This window comes from Physeter macrocephalus, chromosome 20 (assembly GCF_002837175.3).
Source record: "Physeter macrocephalus isolate SW-GA chromosome 20, ASM283717v5, whole genome shotgun sequence".
Taxonomy (NCBI): Eukaryota; Metazoa; Chordata; class Mammalia; order Artiodactyla; family Physeteridae; genus Physeter; species Physeter macrocephalus.
In genome coordinates, this window is record NC_041233.1 from 67,649,689 (window position 1) to 67,665,766 (window position 16,078).

The 16,078-nt window shown below is 45.4% G+C and overlaps 1 protein-coding gene across 29 annotated transcripts in view; it reads left to right on the top strand.

Moving 5' to 3' along the window:
* The window catches only part of TCF7L2 (transcription factor 7 like 2), a 206,969-nt gene that overhangs the window by 110,930 nt on the left and 79,961 nt on the right, over positions 1–16,078 (top strand). For 10 of the 29 annotated variants that reach the window (XM_024121314.2, XM_024121316.2, XM_028482066.1 and 7 more), the window contains one exon: positions 13,964–14,107. The exons of 16 other annotated variants lie outside the window; for them this stretch is intronic. In XM_024121314.2, the coding sequence (XP_023977082.1) occupies positions 13,964–14,107 (144 nt within the window). The remainder of the gene's footprint in view (positions 1–13,963; positions 14,108–16,078) is intronic. 3 more of the 29 variants (XM_028482063.1, XM_028482074.2, XM_024121328.3) reach the window with 1 other exon arrangement.

The window sequence follows — 16,078 nt, forward strand, 5'->3', positions numbered from 1 at the left end:
CCATTTAAAGTATACAGTTCAATGGTTGTAGTATATTCAGAGTTTGCTGCCATCACCACGATCCGTTTCAGAATATTTTCATCACCTCCCTCCAGAACCCCTGTCCCCATGAGCAGCTACTCCCCATTTCCCCCACTTCCTCCCAGTCCTAGGCAACTACTACTGTATTTTTTGTCTCTATGGATTTGCCTATTCTGGACATATTGTATAAATGGAATCATACACCTCGTGGTCTGGTTCCTTTCACTTAGTAAAGTGAGGGACTTACGATGGAAACTTGCCCAAGGTGGCCTCTTAGCCTCAGCCTTCTGGAAGTCAGTGTCCTTTTGCTTTCCTCAACTCTGCCTCACTACCGTATTTGCTACAAGAAGCCGGCAGATAGAAACACCCAAGAGGTCGTTGTGAGTACGGACGAGCATGCTGGAATATTAGTAGTGGAACGCTTGGTGGGTTAGTTCTGGACCCGGGACCCATGGATTCCTCCCTCTTATTGCCTGGTGGTGACTCCAGTGGGGAGAGGGTTAAATGCTGTTTCCCTGAACTTCACCTCCAGGGGGAATTCCTGCTTTGAGGGTACACTGGGTCGGAGAAGCTTGAGTATCTGTCTTTTGTGATGTTGGAACAGACGTGGAGATAGGGTACCGATTCCCTTGGTGCTAAGAGGGGCTCCAGGGGAGTTTCAGGAAACCTTTCCTTTTCTCTTCTGTATTCTCACCCCCGGGCCCCCCGGCTTTTCTCCCCTGGTTCACACATCGGAGGGAGGAATCTTTTACCATTTCTGTTCCCGGTGGGGCAGCTGCAAGGAATGTTATCAGTGCTGGGACTGGGCACGGGTCCAAACCTTGTCGGTGCCCGAGCTGAAACCGAAGCTGAGCCCGAGACGGCAGAGGCTGCCGCGGAGATTTGTCCTGGGCAGCCCGGGGCGTCAGCGACCCCGACAGCGGGGATGGTGCGAACCCTCTCAGGCAGGTCACACTGGTGCGGATCCCCGGAAGACTGCCATCCCTCCCCAGATGACTGGGCTCCTCTGGGTCGGGGGCCGGCCCGGGGCTCTGTGGGTGCCGGAGGAAGCAGAGTCAGGGCGCCCCATCTTCAGTCACGCTCCCCACGGAGAGTGGCTGTTCAGACAACTTGCTGTTAATAAATAGGGAAAGTGCCTTCCAGATGACCCGCTCGCTTATAAACTACTTAAATAAGAGGAGCCGATACCCATGTTATTCACGCTTGGAAGACTGGCAGTGGAAAATGAGAAGTTTTTATTTGCGGTGACTTGGTGGGAGCTCATAGCTTGGTTCTTGCCTTGATCTCTGGCTAGCTCTTGTTTCTTGTCTGCCTTTTGGGACGAAGAGAAACAAGATGCAGGGTGCTTCCCTGCATACATCATGGTAATGATACGGGGGTTGGCACTGGGTCTGAGATGTTTCTGGTGTCTTAGGTCAAAACGTGGAGACCAGGCTTCTTGAGGCGACCTAATGAATTCAGGTGCTAAGTGCTGAGTGATGAACCTGGCCGCTGAACTAGAGTCACGACACCGCTCATGTCCACGAGGCCACCAGGATGCCGGAGACTGGCCGTGTTTCCATAGGGCAGAGCCGGGTGGCCTGGCGTGAGATGGGAGAGTGCGGCACGCACCCGCTGCACCTGGGTGGGTCTCTCTGTCTTTCAAGCAGGTGTCTTTCCGGTCTAGAACTCGGACAGCAGGCGGAGTTCCTGGGCTCCCTTCCTGCTCGGGGTCTGTAGAGAAAGAACCATCGAGTTGTCACTGGGTGAGTGTCAACCCTGAAAAACCTAGGTTTTGATGATCACCAGAGGGTTTGGATTTAAATGGGTCACAGGATGTTCTGGACTCTTCCCTGCGGAGCTGCTTCCCGCTCCCATTTTTATTCTCGCAAGCCTTTCCAACCTGTTGGCCGCGGCGTGAGTCACTTAGCCAGACTGCCGCCCATCCCCGTGGCCTGGATGGCTCCCAGCGGGAGTTGCTGGCACGGCGTCCAGAAAACAAACCACACCCCGGGAATGGTGATGCATCGCAGCATTTCTCCGCTCTGGACAGGAGGCACCGGGGTCTCGAGGTGGGTCTGGGGTTTGGCCGCCCTGCCTCTGGCACTGCTGTGACCTCTTGTGCCCGGGGCTGGTGAACAGCGGGGTGCTTTCCCGTGGCGGTTTCGAGGGCCGTCGGCAGGCTGACGAATCCACCAAAGGTCCGCGAGGGTGTTGATGCTGCCTGTCTCTTGCTTGAGCACAAACGTCCTCTGGGATCTCGTAGATCCTCAGACTCACTTTATGCAGAACCTTCTGGATTTTTGAATTGGACTTGGGCTCCATTTTGTATTTTGTTCTTTGGATTCTTTCATTAAGGAGATCAGAGATAAAAATCTCATTGTTTTGCCGTCTGGCTACCAACGGACTCCCCCCACGGTGAAGAGGGAGTAGTTTGGGTTTTCTTGAGTGACTGGAGTGTCTATTATAGATCAGCAGATTACTACAGCTCTGTGGTTTTAGAGAGACCAAAACATACTGGGGACCGTGCCCACCCCACCTTTAGACACATACTAATCTTTCTAGTACTGTCACTTCATCCATTTGTGAATGACAATATTGCGGACGCTGAAAAGAGTTGCCAGGGCACTGTGGAACCTTGGCACACAGTTGAAGGCTATACACTGGTCACTGGAGAGGCTCGGGGGATGTTTACAGTATCATCATGTTTTTCTGGGTTTCCGAAACTGATCGCTGTTGGAGGATTTGGATGAAAGTTGGCTGATTTTGTTGTTGCTGTCGGCTGCTGCCGTGATCTGGGTACCTTTTCAAGCTAGGGCCTCTGCATCAGTCCATGTCATAGGAAAATTTTCAGGCCAGTTATCTTTAACTCATTGGATCTCAGCTGGGGTGATTTTGCTCTCCAGGAGACATTTGGCAGTGTCTGGATGCCTTTTTGGTTGTCGCAGCTGGGCAGGGGATGCTACTGTCATCTAGTGGGTAGAGGCCAGAGATACTGCTAGGGCAGCCCCCCATCCCCCCACCCGCTCCACATCACAGAGAATTATCAAAACGTCAGTAGGGCTGAGGTTGAGAAGTCCTGCTTTAACGTGAGTGTTTATTGAGCAGCCATCCCTCTGTTATTCCTGAAACTAAAGAACAGACTAAGGTCTAAGAAAGAATATTTTAAAATGAATGACATCCCAATTTGCCAATGTATGTTTTAAGTTGTCTTTTTTTTTTGGCCAATGACTTTATGTACTTAAAAAATAACCTTAGTGGTTTACTAGAGTATTTTTCAAAAAAGAAAAAAAGAAATGGTTAAAACTACACAAACATGATGATTTAAAAGTTAGTAGCTTCTCATGCTTCCAAAAGTCTGTGATGCAGAGAAAAGCCCTTGTGAGCTGTTTTGTTTGCTGTGCTCCAGCAATGGGTTTCAGTGGTACCTGGTTAGTAGAATAGATAATGTGAAGTCATTATATTTGCATTTTCCAAAACCCACTAGTTTCCCACTCACCCAATATTTTCTCTCCCCCCCTCCTTTTTTAAAAAATTTAAGTGCAAGGTCCAACGAAATCATCTTGTTTCTCCTGGAATACAAAACGTTTTTTTTTTTTTAAGGTATAGCTCCAGATTACCTTCTAGAGTTCACATTCTGCTTTCTAAATCCTATTCTTAAAAGGAACGGTACATATGATGTATGAACAGTACATCATAAATTTCGTGGCTCCTCCATGTCATTTCTGGGGAAGTAAATGAAAGGTGTAAATTAAGAAAAGCAAGTGTTTGTGGTTCCCACTTTAACCTTCTGTTATGTTAAATGGCTTTGTTGAAGAGGGCTGTCATTGCTTTTGAAAACTTGGGAAAATCCACAGCAAGCTGTGCCATTAGTTGCCTTTGGGACCACAAGATGTTTGATGTGAAAATTATATGGCCACATCTAATTGGGTATATTTTCACCCCACCAGATATCGACTGGAGATGACTCCTCCCCCTCCCCTGCTTTTTTAGCTAAATTGTTTAACCTGAATTTCATGCTATTGAGAGTTGCATTCCAGTAATCCAAGTGCCATTTTTCAGTGTCTTTTGTTCAGTAGCATGTCTGCATGACCCAACCATATAAATTTCTAGACATCTGGCAAGAGCTGGATATTAATCCCTCCCTGATTTGGGGAATGGTAAGACCTATGACTTCTCCATAATTCACACTTCTCCTTGTGCCTTGTGGAAACCTAGCCAGCCAGTGGAAAGCAAACAAACTCTCTGGACCTCTGCTTCCTGTGAAATGGGAATAATAATTCTTATCCTGCCTGTTTCCCAGAGTTGTGTATTCGTTTCAAATAAAATGTGCTCAGAATTCAAATAGAAAGCAGTTAGAGATACGATAATGGTGGTTAGGCCAATTGAGACTTCAGAATTTTTTAAAAATTAGTTTATTCACGTACTATACAGTTCACCCATTTAACGTGTACACGTTAATGATCTTTAGTGTATTTACAGAGTTGCAACCATCACCACAATAAAGTTTAGAACATTTTATCACCTCCCGAAGAAACTCCATACCCATTAGCTGTCACTCCCCATTTCCCCCAACTCATCCCCCATTCCCCTTCTATTCTCTGTCTCTGTGGATTTGTCTATTCTAGACATTTTGCATATATGGAATCATACAATATGTGGTCTTTGGAGACTGGCTTCTTTCACTTAGCATAGTGTTTTCAGGATTCATCCATGTTGTGGCATCTGTCACTATTTTATTACTTTTTTAATAGCCAAATAATATTCCATTGTGTGGATAGATCACATTTTATTGATCCATTTATCAGTTGACGGTGAACTTTCTAGACCGTATTTAATTGTTGAAATTATCCCCTTCCTTTTTATCGGAAGTTAAGTGATAAATACTGTTACGAGGCAAAGATTTCCAAGTCTGTGAGTGGTCTGTGTATTTGAAGACATACTTAACCTCCACAGACTCTACTTGGAACCAAACCTTGGATAAAGATGACTTCAGAGTTTGGGTCTTCCTGAGGCACTGAAAGCTTTCAATCTATGAAAGTAGTAACTATTGCTAGTAAGTTTTTCTGTATGTTAACCAAGGATTGAGACTTTCTCTCCAGTGACTCAAACTTGTTCCTGATAGCTGCCATCTCCTTTTTCTTTATTTTCTCCTCAGGTGGTAATCACTCAAATGGCATCCACCAAAGACTGTGATGAGAAGAGGTTATTTCCAGCCTAGGGAGTCTTTTTGTTTTATATTTGGTTTGCTTGTTTGTTACTGCTTTGGTTTGTTAGTTTTACCTGTTGTAAATATTAAGAAGCCCAGGTATGTTTACACTCTGGAGATAGGAAAATTCATCTTGTCCGGATTTGCTGCACTGGCTGCCGTCTGCACTGTGGTTGATTTGATGTGGCCGAAGGTGGAATTTCTCTGTTCAGGGTGGTGGACCCAGCCTGGGTCAGCTGCTTTGTCATCAGTTCCCATCACTACCCTCCAGGACTGTCTTTGGCATTCATGTCCCTTAAGTGCTTTGAGGGGAAACTTTTCGGGGCACACATGAGTTTTTTTCTTTATTGGCTGCACATGTGAGCCATGTGAAGATGATTTTCACTCCAAGAAACCTGAACAGTCTTTAAGAGAACTCTGAAAACTAGGTGTTCTCTCAGAGCCATCTCAGTGAGAATATGTGAGTGATTTTTCTGGGCTTGACTGTACTTAAGCAGGGCCCGTCCATTTAGCGGTGAGAAATGGGAGCAAGATGGGATTGACTGCTTCAGCTCACGGGTGTGCTGTCTCTGTTGCCTTCGACACGCACACGCACGCGCACGCACGCGCGCGCGCACACACACGCACAGTTTAGGGTTCTTTTTCTCTCTCAAGGTTCTCTTTATTAAAAATATAAATATTTGGGGTAGAAGAATAGCCAACGACTTGGGTGGCATGGGATAATTTGTCTCATCCCCTTATCTTTTATCCTGTGGCTCCAACTCTCCCTTTCAAGCTGAGCAACCCCGAATACCATAGTCCTGAGAGAATTCGTCACCCCGGTCCAGGCAGGACCCATTATGGTGTCCCAGGTGTGTGCCCAGTGACAATAATGGTGGCCGCTCAAGTTATGAAATTAGCAATAATGTGATTCTTTCTGGGGATGACAGCTGGGGGATGACTGTCATTCTGGAGCCAGGGATGTTAGAGAATGGAGCTGGCGAACCTCTCCCCAGATTCTCACCTACCTTCCCGTTCTGAATGGGATGGTGTCAAGAGTGGTCCTGCCTGTGGGCGTCCATTGTCTTTTGTTTGTTTGTTTTGTGTTTTTTTGAATTTTATTTTATTTTTTTATACAGCAGGTTCTTATACATATTGGTGTATATGTGTCAATCCCAGTCTCCCAATTCATCCCCCCCACCCCTTCGCCACTTTCCCCCCTTGGTGTCCATACATTTGTTCTCTACATCTGTGTCCCTATTTCTGCCCTGCAAACCGGTTCCTCTGTACCATTTTTTTAGGTTCCACATATTGTCCATTGTTTTTGAATATTTATAACCTTATATCCTTGCAGTGTGATTCCCTCTTTCATGAAGCTTGGGGAGAACTTTTTTTTCAAATTATTTCAATTTAATACGTTTTTACACCATTAGTATAATGCATTTCAACCAGAATGGTTTGTTTTTCATAAACACTGAGGTTTAGATAACATTTTCTCGTCAATTAGCCGTCATTTGCACAGTTACTCAGTTATTGCACCATGAAGACCTTCCGGAGTTTGATGTTGTCAGGAAGCATATTAGCAGAAAATAGTATGTTATTATCTAATGCTAATAATTGGTGAGTAGAAATGAGAAGAGAAGACATTTAATTGGGGCTCCTGTGGCTAAAAGATGTGAATTATGAAAACATTTCCAGGAGAAGTTCCAGGGTTGGTCTAGAAACCTGTTATTTGCATTTTAAAACATTTGGTCCCCATTGATCCGAGAGGAGGGTGCTGTTGATCACTGCTGCTTTCTTTTTCAGAGCAAAGCACTCTAAATTTCCTGAGTAGTAACTAGCTCCCCAGGCATACCCGGTCTCTGTGTTGTCTTTACAACCTCTCAGCTCCATTTCTGGGTGCTTTTTTTTTTTTTTTTGTCTTTTTGTAGGCGATATGTTGGTTTTTAAAGAGAGGATTACCAAGTACCCATCACCAGTCCCAATCAGACTCTCTCCCCCTCTTGGTCCTTTGATTCTGCGCAGTGCTGTTCATGGCCCCCAGGGGCGTCATATGGACCCACATCCCTTCCCGGAGGCTTTCCTGGGAGGAGGAACTATCCTTTAGCAAAAATCTCATTAACAGCACGATATTACATTTATTTATTAGCTGGATTCACAGTGGACCTGAGCCTCTGCCTCCAATGCTTCCACAGGGGTCCTCTGCCCACACGTGTGAATCAGCTCCTATTCTCTCGAAGTAATGGATGAGCGTGGTTTTTCAAGAGCTTGCTGGCGTTTTGCTTGTCTGGAAAGATTACACTGTTAATCTCTCAGTTCCATATGCAAATAATGGAGATGGAGGTTGCAGGGAAAAGCTTCACTTTTCTACCTGCTGAGGTCACCACGGAACCTCATCACTGTCTGAGGAAACAGATGGGAAGGATGCACTGGTGCTCTGCTAGTGTATGGGTGTCCAAGGAATTAGGTTGGCCATAGAAAGGATTTCATTTAGTGTTCCAGCGATGTCTATTAGAACTTCATTTATTTTTTGCATGCCTTAGCTAAATTCCCAATATTAAGGTTAGCCATTTCACATTATTACCATCCCAGAAAGCCTTGACTTCACTTGAAGTCAATTAATTTAGTTAATTTGATTTAACTAATAATTTAGTCAATTAAGTCAGTTAATTTAGTGTTGATATAAGCTAAAAAATAAAAGCATCTCCTTTATTCAAAATTAACTCAAGTAACTTTTTTTAACTTTATCCCAAATTCTTCAAAAGATATTTTATGTGACTTTTCCTTCATTGTTTATACCATAATAAAAAAGTATGTTTTATTTTCAACTTCTTGAGAAGTATTTTTTTCCCCTAGAAAACAAAAGTTGGCAACATTTTCTTTAAACCAATAAACACCTTTTGAAATGATGCTACAAATTCCCGTTTGTTATACCTTATTGCTAAAATATTTTTCCTTGGCCGTGTAGATATTTTATCTGGTAAAAGAAAGCTTTTTCTCCTCGAATATAACTTTCTTCAGTAAATATCGCCTCTTCTATAATGGCCATGTCTAGATATCCAGGCACGTTGGATTTGTACTGAGAGCGATTGGAGGACTTAATTGTATCCCCCGCCTCTGCGTTTTGCTCGCCCTGCAAAATTGGAGCACGCTGGGGGGTGAGCAGGGCCCTCACAAGTCATCTAGCAGCTGGCACCCTCACGTGACTTGACAAACTGAGCCCCAGAAGTACAGGGCGCACACAGCTAGTTGGTGGGAAGCAGTGACGGTGAGGCCCCACCTCTGTCTCTCTGTTGAGATTGAGGAAGAGGTGAACTGTGCTTTGCAAAAGGCTAGTCTAAGGGTTGACTTAACATTGGCTCCTTTGTGTTCATTCTGTTTGGATCCTGGTCTCTTTCTCACTCAGATGAGGTCCTCAAGGGCCAAGGCAGACTTTATTTCTACATCCCTCGAGTGTAGGGGTGATGATTACGTTTCGCCACATGCCAGCTCTGAGCAGGTGGCCTAGTGATATTGACACAGGTAAGGGAAGAGGAAGCTGCCGTAGGTGAGCCGGGCACTTGCCATTCCTGACTGCAGGCCGCTGTCTTCCATACTGGAGGGTACCCGCCTACGTCTGTATGCACACAGTTGTGCAGTGTGTACACACACAGACTCTCACACCCTGTCACTCACACACGCTCACATTTTGGAAAAATAATCATGAAAAATAATGTTGCATACATTTGCCACGTCTGTGATGGTATCCTGTTTGGGGGAAAAACTGGGTTCGCCTTTAATGACAAAATGGTAGCTTGCCTGGAGCCGTGATTATAGTTTTTTTGCATCTGTGTTGTTTGGCAAGATCTTTCAAACGTAAGTAGTTCCCACCAGAGTTACCTTACCTTCAGAGGTGATAATTATTGATGGACTCAAAGCTAGATCAGCATGACCTGTAAAGATCTGAACTCTCTTTTCAAGGTTATGTGTATGTGTGTGGGCTCTGGTTGGTTGGTTGGATGGCTGGCTGGCTGGCTGCTGTTGCTTATTTGTTTTTGGTGTCCTTGTTTGTACACACGTGTGTGTGTACGTGAGTAAATGATACAGAGATAAGAGGTTTTTGCCCTCCCTCCAATTTTTAAAAAATTGTCATTTTACTAGTTTGCTTCTTTAGTGGAATGGCTCTTGCCCATGTCCTTCTCGCAAATGGATTTCTTATCCCTCCAGAGATGCTGCAGTTTCAAAATAAAACTCTTCCATGTTATGCATAGAACCCCTATCTCCTAGTTTTTGAAACCTGGGTTTTGGTTGGTTCTTTTCTAGCTGTGTAGTCCTGGGTAGGTCCTAATTTTATGCCTAGACTTAGGGATTCTAAAAAATCATAAGGAATTCAATTACATGATTTCTAAGACCCATTCCATTTCACAATTCTGATATCTTTGAGAGACCCACAAATAATCCTTTTCCTCTTGCTTGGGGGGAGAAAACATATAAAAACATAACCCAAATATATTAGGGTTCTCCAGAGAAACAGAACCAATAGACAGATAGACAGACAGACAAGTATAAAAAGAGATTGATTATAAGGAATTGGCTCATGCAGTTATGAAGACCAACAAGTCCGTAGAACTGCAGATGGCAAGCTGGAGACCCAGGAGAGTTTATGGTGTAGCTCTAGTTGAAGTCTGGAGGCCTGAGAATCAAAAGAGCTGATGGTATTAGTTCTGGTCCAAAGGCTGGCGGGCTTGAGACCCAGAAAGAGCCTATGTCTTAGTCCAATTCTGAAGGTAGGAAAAAAAAAACAACCCAAAAACCCCTATGTCCCAGCTCAAAGGCAGTCGGGCAGGAGGAGTTCTCCCTTATTTGGGGGAGGATCAGCCTTTTGTTCCCATTCAGGCCTTCAACAGATTGGATGAGGCCCACCCACATTAGGAAGGGCATTCAGTTTTATTCATTCTACCAATTTTAACTCATCCAAAACACAGAAATGCTCAGAATAATGTTTGACCAAATATCTGGGCACCCCATGGCCCAGTCAAGTTGACATATAAAGTTAACAATGACAGCAAACTTTACTGAAACAAAATTGAAAGCTTTTGCCTTTTTCTTGCTGCCTAAGAGGTGGGTTTAGATTTCTCCCAGTAGCCAACAGCTGTTGGCCAAATTTGGTCAGAATAACAGATTTCATACAAAATCTTTATTTCTGGAAGCTTTAGTATTTTTAAGGGTTTTGGCTTTTAAATGCTTTTCAGCTCCTCCTATATTCTTTTCTTTTGTGTTTATTTTTCCTGGCAGAGCAATGTGTACTTTCTGGCTCGTTGGTTTCCATTCTGTTGCATTAACATTTGAATATTGCCCAGCCACCTGTTGAAGGCAGCTATAAGCTCGTAAAGAAACAAAATTGTAGAGTATACAACTAGTGCTCTAACTTCTTAGTGGTACACCTTGATTCTGCTCCATGCGGCCACGTCCAGAACTGGTCAGCACCCCATGTCCTCAGGGGCCAAGCCATCAGGGAAAATGAAATCTGCTACCTGCTCTGCCTGCCGTCTGTCTTTACATGGCACAGCCTCAACTTCTGGAGACCACATCTTAGTAGAGTCAGTCAGTGTAGCTGGTGGCTTCAGAGGCACTAGAGGAGGAGGGCCGAGTGACAGTTCTAGCAGGTGTGTGGTTTCTCAAGGCTACCGCCCCCATCCCAGAGACTGGCCCACAAGCCACATTCATTCTTATTTTGAAAAGTACTAGACACTTACTCCAATATATTGCCTTGTAATAATCCCCTCATCATGCCCGGGAGCATGAAACTCGCGAGACCTTCATTTACTTTTCCCCCAGAGCATGAAACTCGCGAGGCCTTCATTTACTTTTCCTGGAGCGTCTCCAGATTTTTCCACGTCACTGCTTGATGTGTGGATGGACGATTGTCGAGGTCATTCTAAGGCAACTAGAATTCTCCGGTCAGGGTGCCCTTCTTTCTCCTCAAACCCAGCCCAAACTGGCCTGAGCAGAATGAGTGTATTGACCCATAATTGAAAAGTTTACAGGTAGCGTGGCTGGGTCCAGGGGCCCATACACCAGGACATCATTTCCTTCCAGCTCTTGGCTCTATTTTCCTCCAGGTTGACTTCATTGCATGGAAGCCGGTTTGAGTCCAGAGAGACCTTATCTTCCCCACAATTCTGAATCAGTGGCTGGGTAAGGGGGTGTGATGTGCTGAGTGCATTTGGACTGAGTACACTTACCCATCCGTGCAGGTCGGGGTAGGGTCCACTCTACCCAGACTATGTGGCTTGAGAGTTAGGGTGGTACCTCCTGTGTAATTCAGGGCACTGTTACCAGAAAAAGCATGAATGGATGCTGAGCAGAAAACTTGGCAGACATCTGCCTTCATAATCTTTAGGATGTGTTGAAGGGTCTTATATTTGTTAGGGGAAGGCTCAACTAGAGTTTTGTCATGGAACAAAATGATTTGGTATTTGTATGTGCATTTGGATCTGTTTATAAGACATCTTACAGCCCCCACATTTGAATTGGCTTATAAGACCTCATATTATGTAAAAAGATTAGAAATGAACAATTAAGGAAATTAGAATAAAGAGCAAAGCAGGGTAGACCCATAAGATAAGATGGGGGTAAGGTTAATCTCACAAATTTCAAAGCTGGTAGATCCTACAGTATTGGTAGGAGTGACCTGCAAATTTGGCTCTGAGGTTCCCAGGAATGGAAGAGTATCTAGATCCTATACGGAGGCGTGCGTGTGTGTGTGTGCACGCGCGCGCCCATGAGTATAACGAGCCTGTGTGCAAGCCCCTGTGGGAGTACAGGCCCTAAGGAAAGGCCATGGGAAGATAATAAAGAGAATGTGGTCTGTGGTAGCCTTAGATACATTTCTTTTCCAAACTCCTGGGGTGCTTGCCCTCGGGAACCTTGCCTCTTTGCTCTCAGCATTGTGTTAGGAAACAAAATAAGCAGACAAGGATTGAAACCCCCATATTGCTGGGTTCCTTTCAGGAACAGTTGGAGGGCTAAACCATGTCCCCTTTGGTGGGAGGCAGTTAAGATGAGTCACGGCTGTGACAAGGCAGAATAGGAGGACCTTGGTTGTCCAGCTGGGCTAATCTTCTTGAAAATGGACTCATGTTTGCCCAGTGACTCACGTTCCTGTTTGCAAACGAGCCCCATGGAGAAATGCAGAGTGGGAGGCTCTGCTTCCCGGGTGGAGACCAGAGACCTCCAGGGATGGGCAACCTGTGCTTCCTCTGGGGCTTCGGCTGCCCTTCCTGGGAGCAGACCTTGGGGCTTCTGGCAGTGGTGACTTTCAAAGTCCAGCCACGGGGACAGTTGCAACCAGCGAGGGCCCTAGAGTAGCACCAGTTTGCAGGAGATGTGGCTCCTTCTCAATTTGGGTGTTCACATGGCTTTTGGCTGGTTTTAATCCACCTGGATAAGCCCCCCACCTCCCCCATCGGAGGACCAGGTTATATGGGAACCATGTAAGTTATTCTAGACATGTGGCTGCTGTTTTATAGATTTGTCCGTTATTTCCATTGATTTCCTAACTCCTAGAGTCTTTAGTACCCACTATGCTCATTCTGCTATTTAGTGAATATCAGAACATAAAATATTGGATATTGTGCTCAATCTCATGTTCTTAATCCTGAATTCTATTATTTGGGATTAAAAAGGGTGAAAAATTTGTTCATGGGCTTTTCCTTCACAAAAAACTTTTTAAAAACTAGAGTGGAGAAGTTTTTCAACTTCTTACAATGCAGATAAACGTCACTGTAAAGGAAGACATAATCCTTTACAATGAACACAAAAGGCATAGATCTTTTTTCTTTTTTTTTTAAAGACGATTAGAATGATATTTCCTTGTTGTGAAAGAGCCCTTCTTGGACCCCACGTCGCTCTTAATACCCCTCAATTCTCTACCCCATTTATAGAGCAATAGTCAACATCTGGACAGCCAAATGCATCTACATAGCACCACCATGAGTTGACTGAGACCTGGTCCAGGCCCCCACCCCCCCCGTCGCCATTTACTAGCTGTGTGACCTTGGGCATGCTCCTTAACGTCTCTGAGTCAGTTTCCTTGTCTGTAAAATGGGCACGACAGTAGTACCTACCTCACAGGGTGGTTGTGAGGAATAGCGGAATAACATGAACATTCCTGTCCAGAACCCCAAACAGAGAAGCAGGGCTCATCATAGGGCTCCAGCTGGGCTGCAGTGCAGTAGAGCACATACTTCCTGAGCACTCAGGGTGTGTGCTGCCAGATCTTTCAAGGGGTCCAGATATGTCAGTGTAGTTGCTGCTCTCAAAAAGACTGCAGCCTGGCAGAGGGAAAGGTATTAAGACAGCTCCCCAAATAGCTCTAGAATTGCGTGGAACCCTATACAATTGCATTTCTGTAGGGTAGGAATAGCAGCAATATCACATGGTTTAAACTAATGGAAGATTCAGTAAGGTAAGTTGAGAGAGAGAAAATGCTAGCCAGCGGGCTTCTCGGAGGAAGGAGTGGCGTGTCCTTAGGGGGAACGATGGGCGAGGGTGGGCTCAGCTGGAAGAGATGCACCACAAAGGCTGCCAAGAGGAGGCTGTGTTGAAGATGTCACTGGCCAGCAGGGAGGTGGAAGAGTTCTGGGTTCGTGCGGGGAACCATGATCCTCCCCGCTTGGAGTTTGTAGAGAAGCGGGGGTAGGGCAGGAAGTCAGGCTGGGGGCCGTGAATGCCTTGCTGACTGCGCCCCGCCTCCCTCCCGAGCCTCACTCTCTTCCCCTTTCTTCCTGGCAGCAGTGCCCCCTCCCTTGCTGCACTCAGGGACATGACTGTCAGCACTTCTACCCCCCCTCAGACTTCACTGTCAGCACTCAAGTCTTCAGGGACATGAAAAGGAGCCACTCCTTACAAAAGGTTGGGGAGCCCTGGTGTTTGGAGGTAGGTCTCGGAGCAGAACGACGGTATGAGATGAGCGGGCTCTGAACTGAAAGCACCCATCCAAAGTTTACCTCCCGCTAGGGCAGTGCCCACCGCCGTGGTCCCCAGTTCCCGTCACGTCGCTGGCACTTCGGGTGCCATGATGTCTGGGTGTACCGACCACGGATGGGTTTAGCATAGCCATAAAAATGCCAGCTTACGAGGACAGGGTAGAGGGAGGTGGTCCCGCGAACCCGAGGCGCCGGGCTCCCAGTTAAAGCCACGTGGTCCAGTGTCACGTGGGGCTTCCGTGAGAATGATGAGCAACACGTTATCCCATTAAACTTGACCCCCAGGAAATAATTTCCTGGGACTCTTCAGAGCTTCCAGTGGAAGAGAAGTTATCACCTGAACTTTGTCTTCGTTATTTGTTCTTTAGAACTTACAGATTTTCTTTTAGAATTCAAGGTGCTGGGCAATGCTCGCCCTTCTGCAGTGATATCTTCCTGAGGCAGCCGCAAATGGCTTTTCTGGCAGATGTCGCTCTCCAAGGACAGGAAGCGTGTTGTTAATTTCCTTTAAATAATTCAATACGATGTCAATACCCCACACTGCTCCGTGCTTGAGAGTGACAGTTCTCTTCAAATTAGTAGTCCCAAAGAATAAAGAACATCTAGAACATGCTTTCATCTTCAGAAAAGCAAAAGTCAATGCAGATAAAAAATTGTAAGGTGACTCTTTAGACTTAAACAGTGAATGATTTAGTACTAATGCTAGCTTTTAAGTTTTTTTTTTAAAAGAAAAGTGAATATTTAAGAGGCAATTAGTAAAGCCTCTGTCTTTGAAAAATATTTATTGTATACCTACTATGCGCTGGCTGCTGTGCTGCGTGTTAGGGCTGCAGGGACAGAAAGCAGCAGAGGCCTAGAATCACAGGTAACGTGTACGTGCGCCTTGCCTTTGGAGAGAGAAAAGGCTGGTGAAATCATCTTTAAAAGCTTGTTCTAATTCAAAAAGTAGTAAATAGCCCTATAAGAGAACTAGAGACACGAAGAGAAACAGGTAGAAGAAAATATAAACACCCACGTTCTTTTTTACCTAGTTGTAATCTCTTAATTTTTGGAGGTATTTCTTTCTTGTCATTCATGTGTCTAAAGTTTTAAAATGTTTTGTAAAATTGGAATGGTACCTTACAGAGTTTTGTATTTTTCTTTTCACTCGGTTGCTCTGATACACCATGATGTGTCTTAATTCTGGTTAGTAACTTCACGTGTGGGTGTCTTGTGGAAATCTTCCTGTCTAATTATTCCCCTCTGGCCAGATGTGACTGAAACTGAGGATGTTTCTAGGGTCTTTTGACCCCGCATGCTCCTTCCCCTCTTCTGATGAGGCCTGTGCCCGGATTACCTGTGTCCCGTACATGTGTACGGCCGTGTCTTTAACTGGCCTGGGTTGGACAGAGCTGTTGCACTTCTTTGCAGCAGCCCTGACCTGAAGGAAGCTTTTTCTCAGCAGCCACTCCTTGGTCTGGCTTTTAATAAGAGTCTCTGTTCATTCTGACTGTGGATATGATAAGACCATACCGATCATAGTTATTCCTCCACCAGGGCCTGGCAAATGGTAACTCATTAATCTTTGGTCAGAGTTATGAGGTAGATAAAGGAGAACCAGGCACGCATTCTGAGTTGAGGAAAATGAAACAGAAAGATGGGGTTTCTTCCTTATAACTCAAGATCCACAGGCGCTGATTAGATCCCCGGCGCCAGTGACTACGCTTGTTTCTCAAGCTTTGCCCTCAGGACAGGGAAGCATCTCTTGGGGAAGTGCCAGTACACCCAGCTTCCAGGATTGGGTCTAAATCCCTAAGTTGTGAATAGACCAGACACAGAGACACCACCACTCGGGCTGTGTGACCTCGGGCAAGTTACTCAAGTGCTCTGTGCTTCAGTCTCCTCATCAGTATAGGGGGATGACATGTGAGCTGTTGAGAGC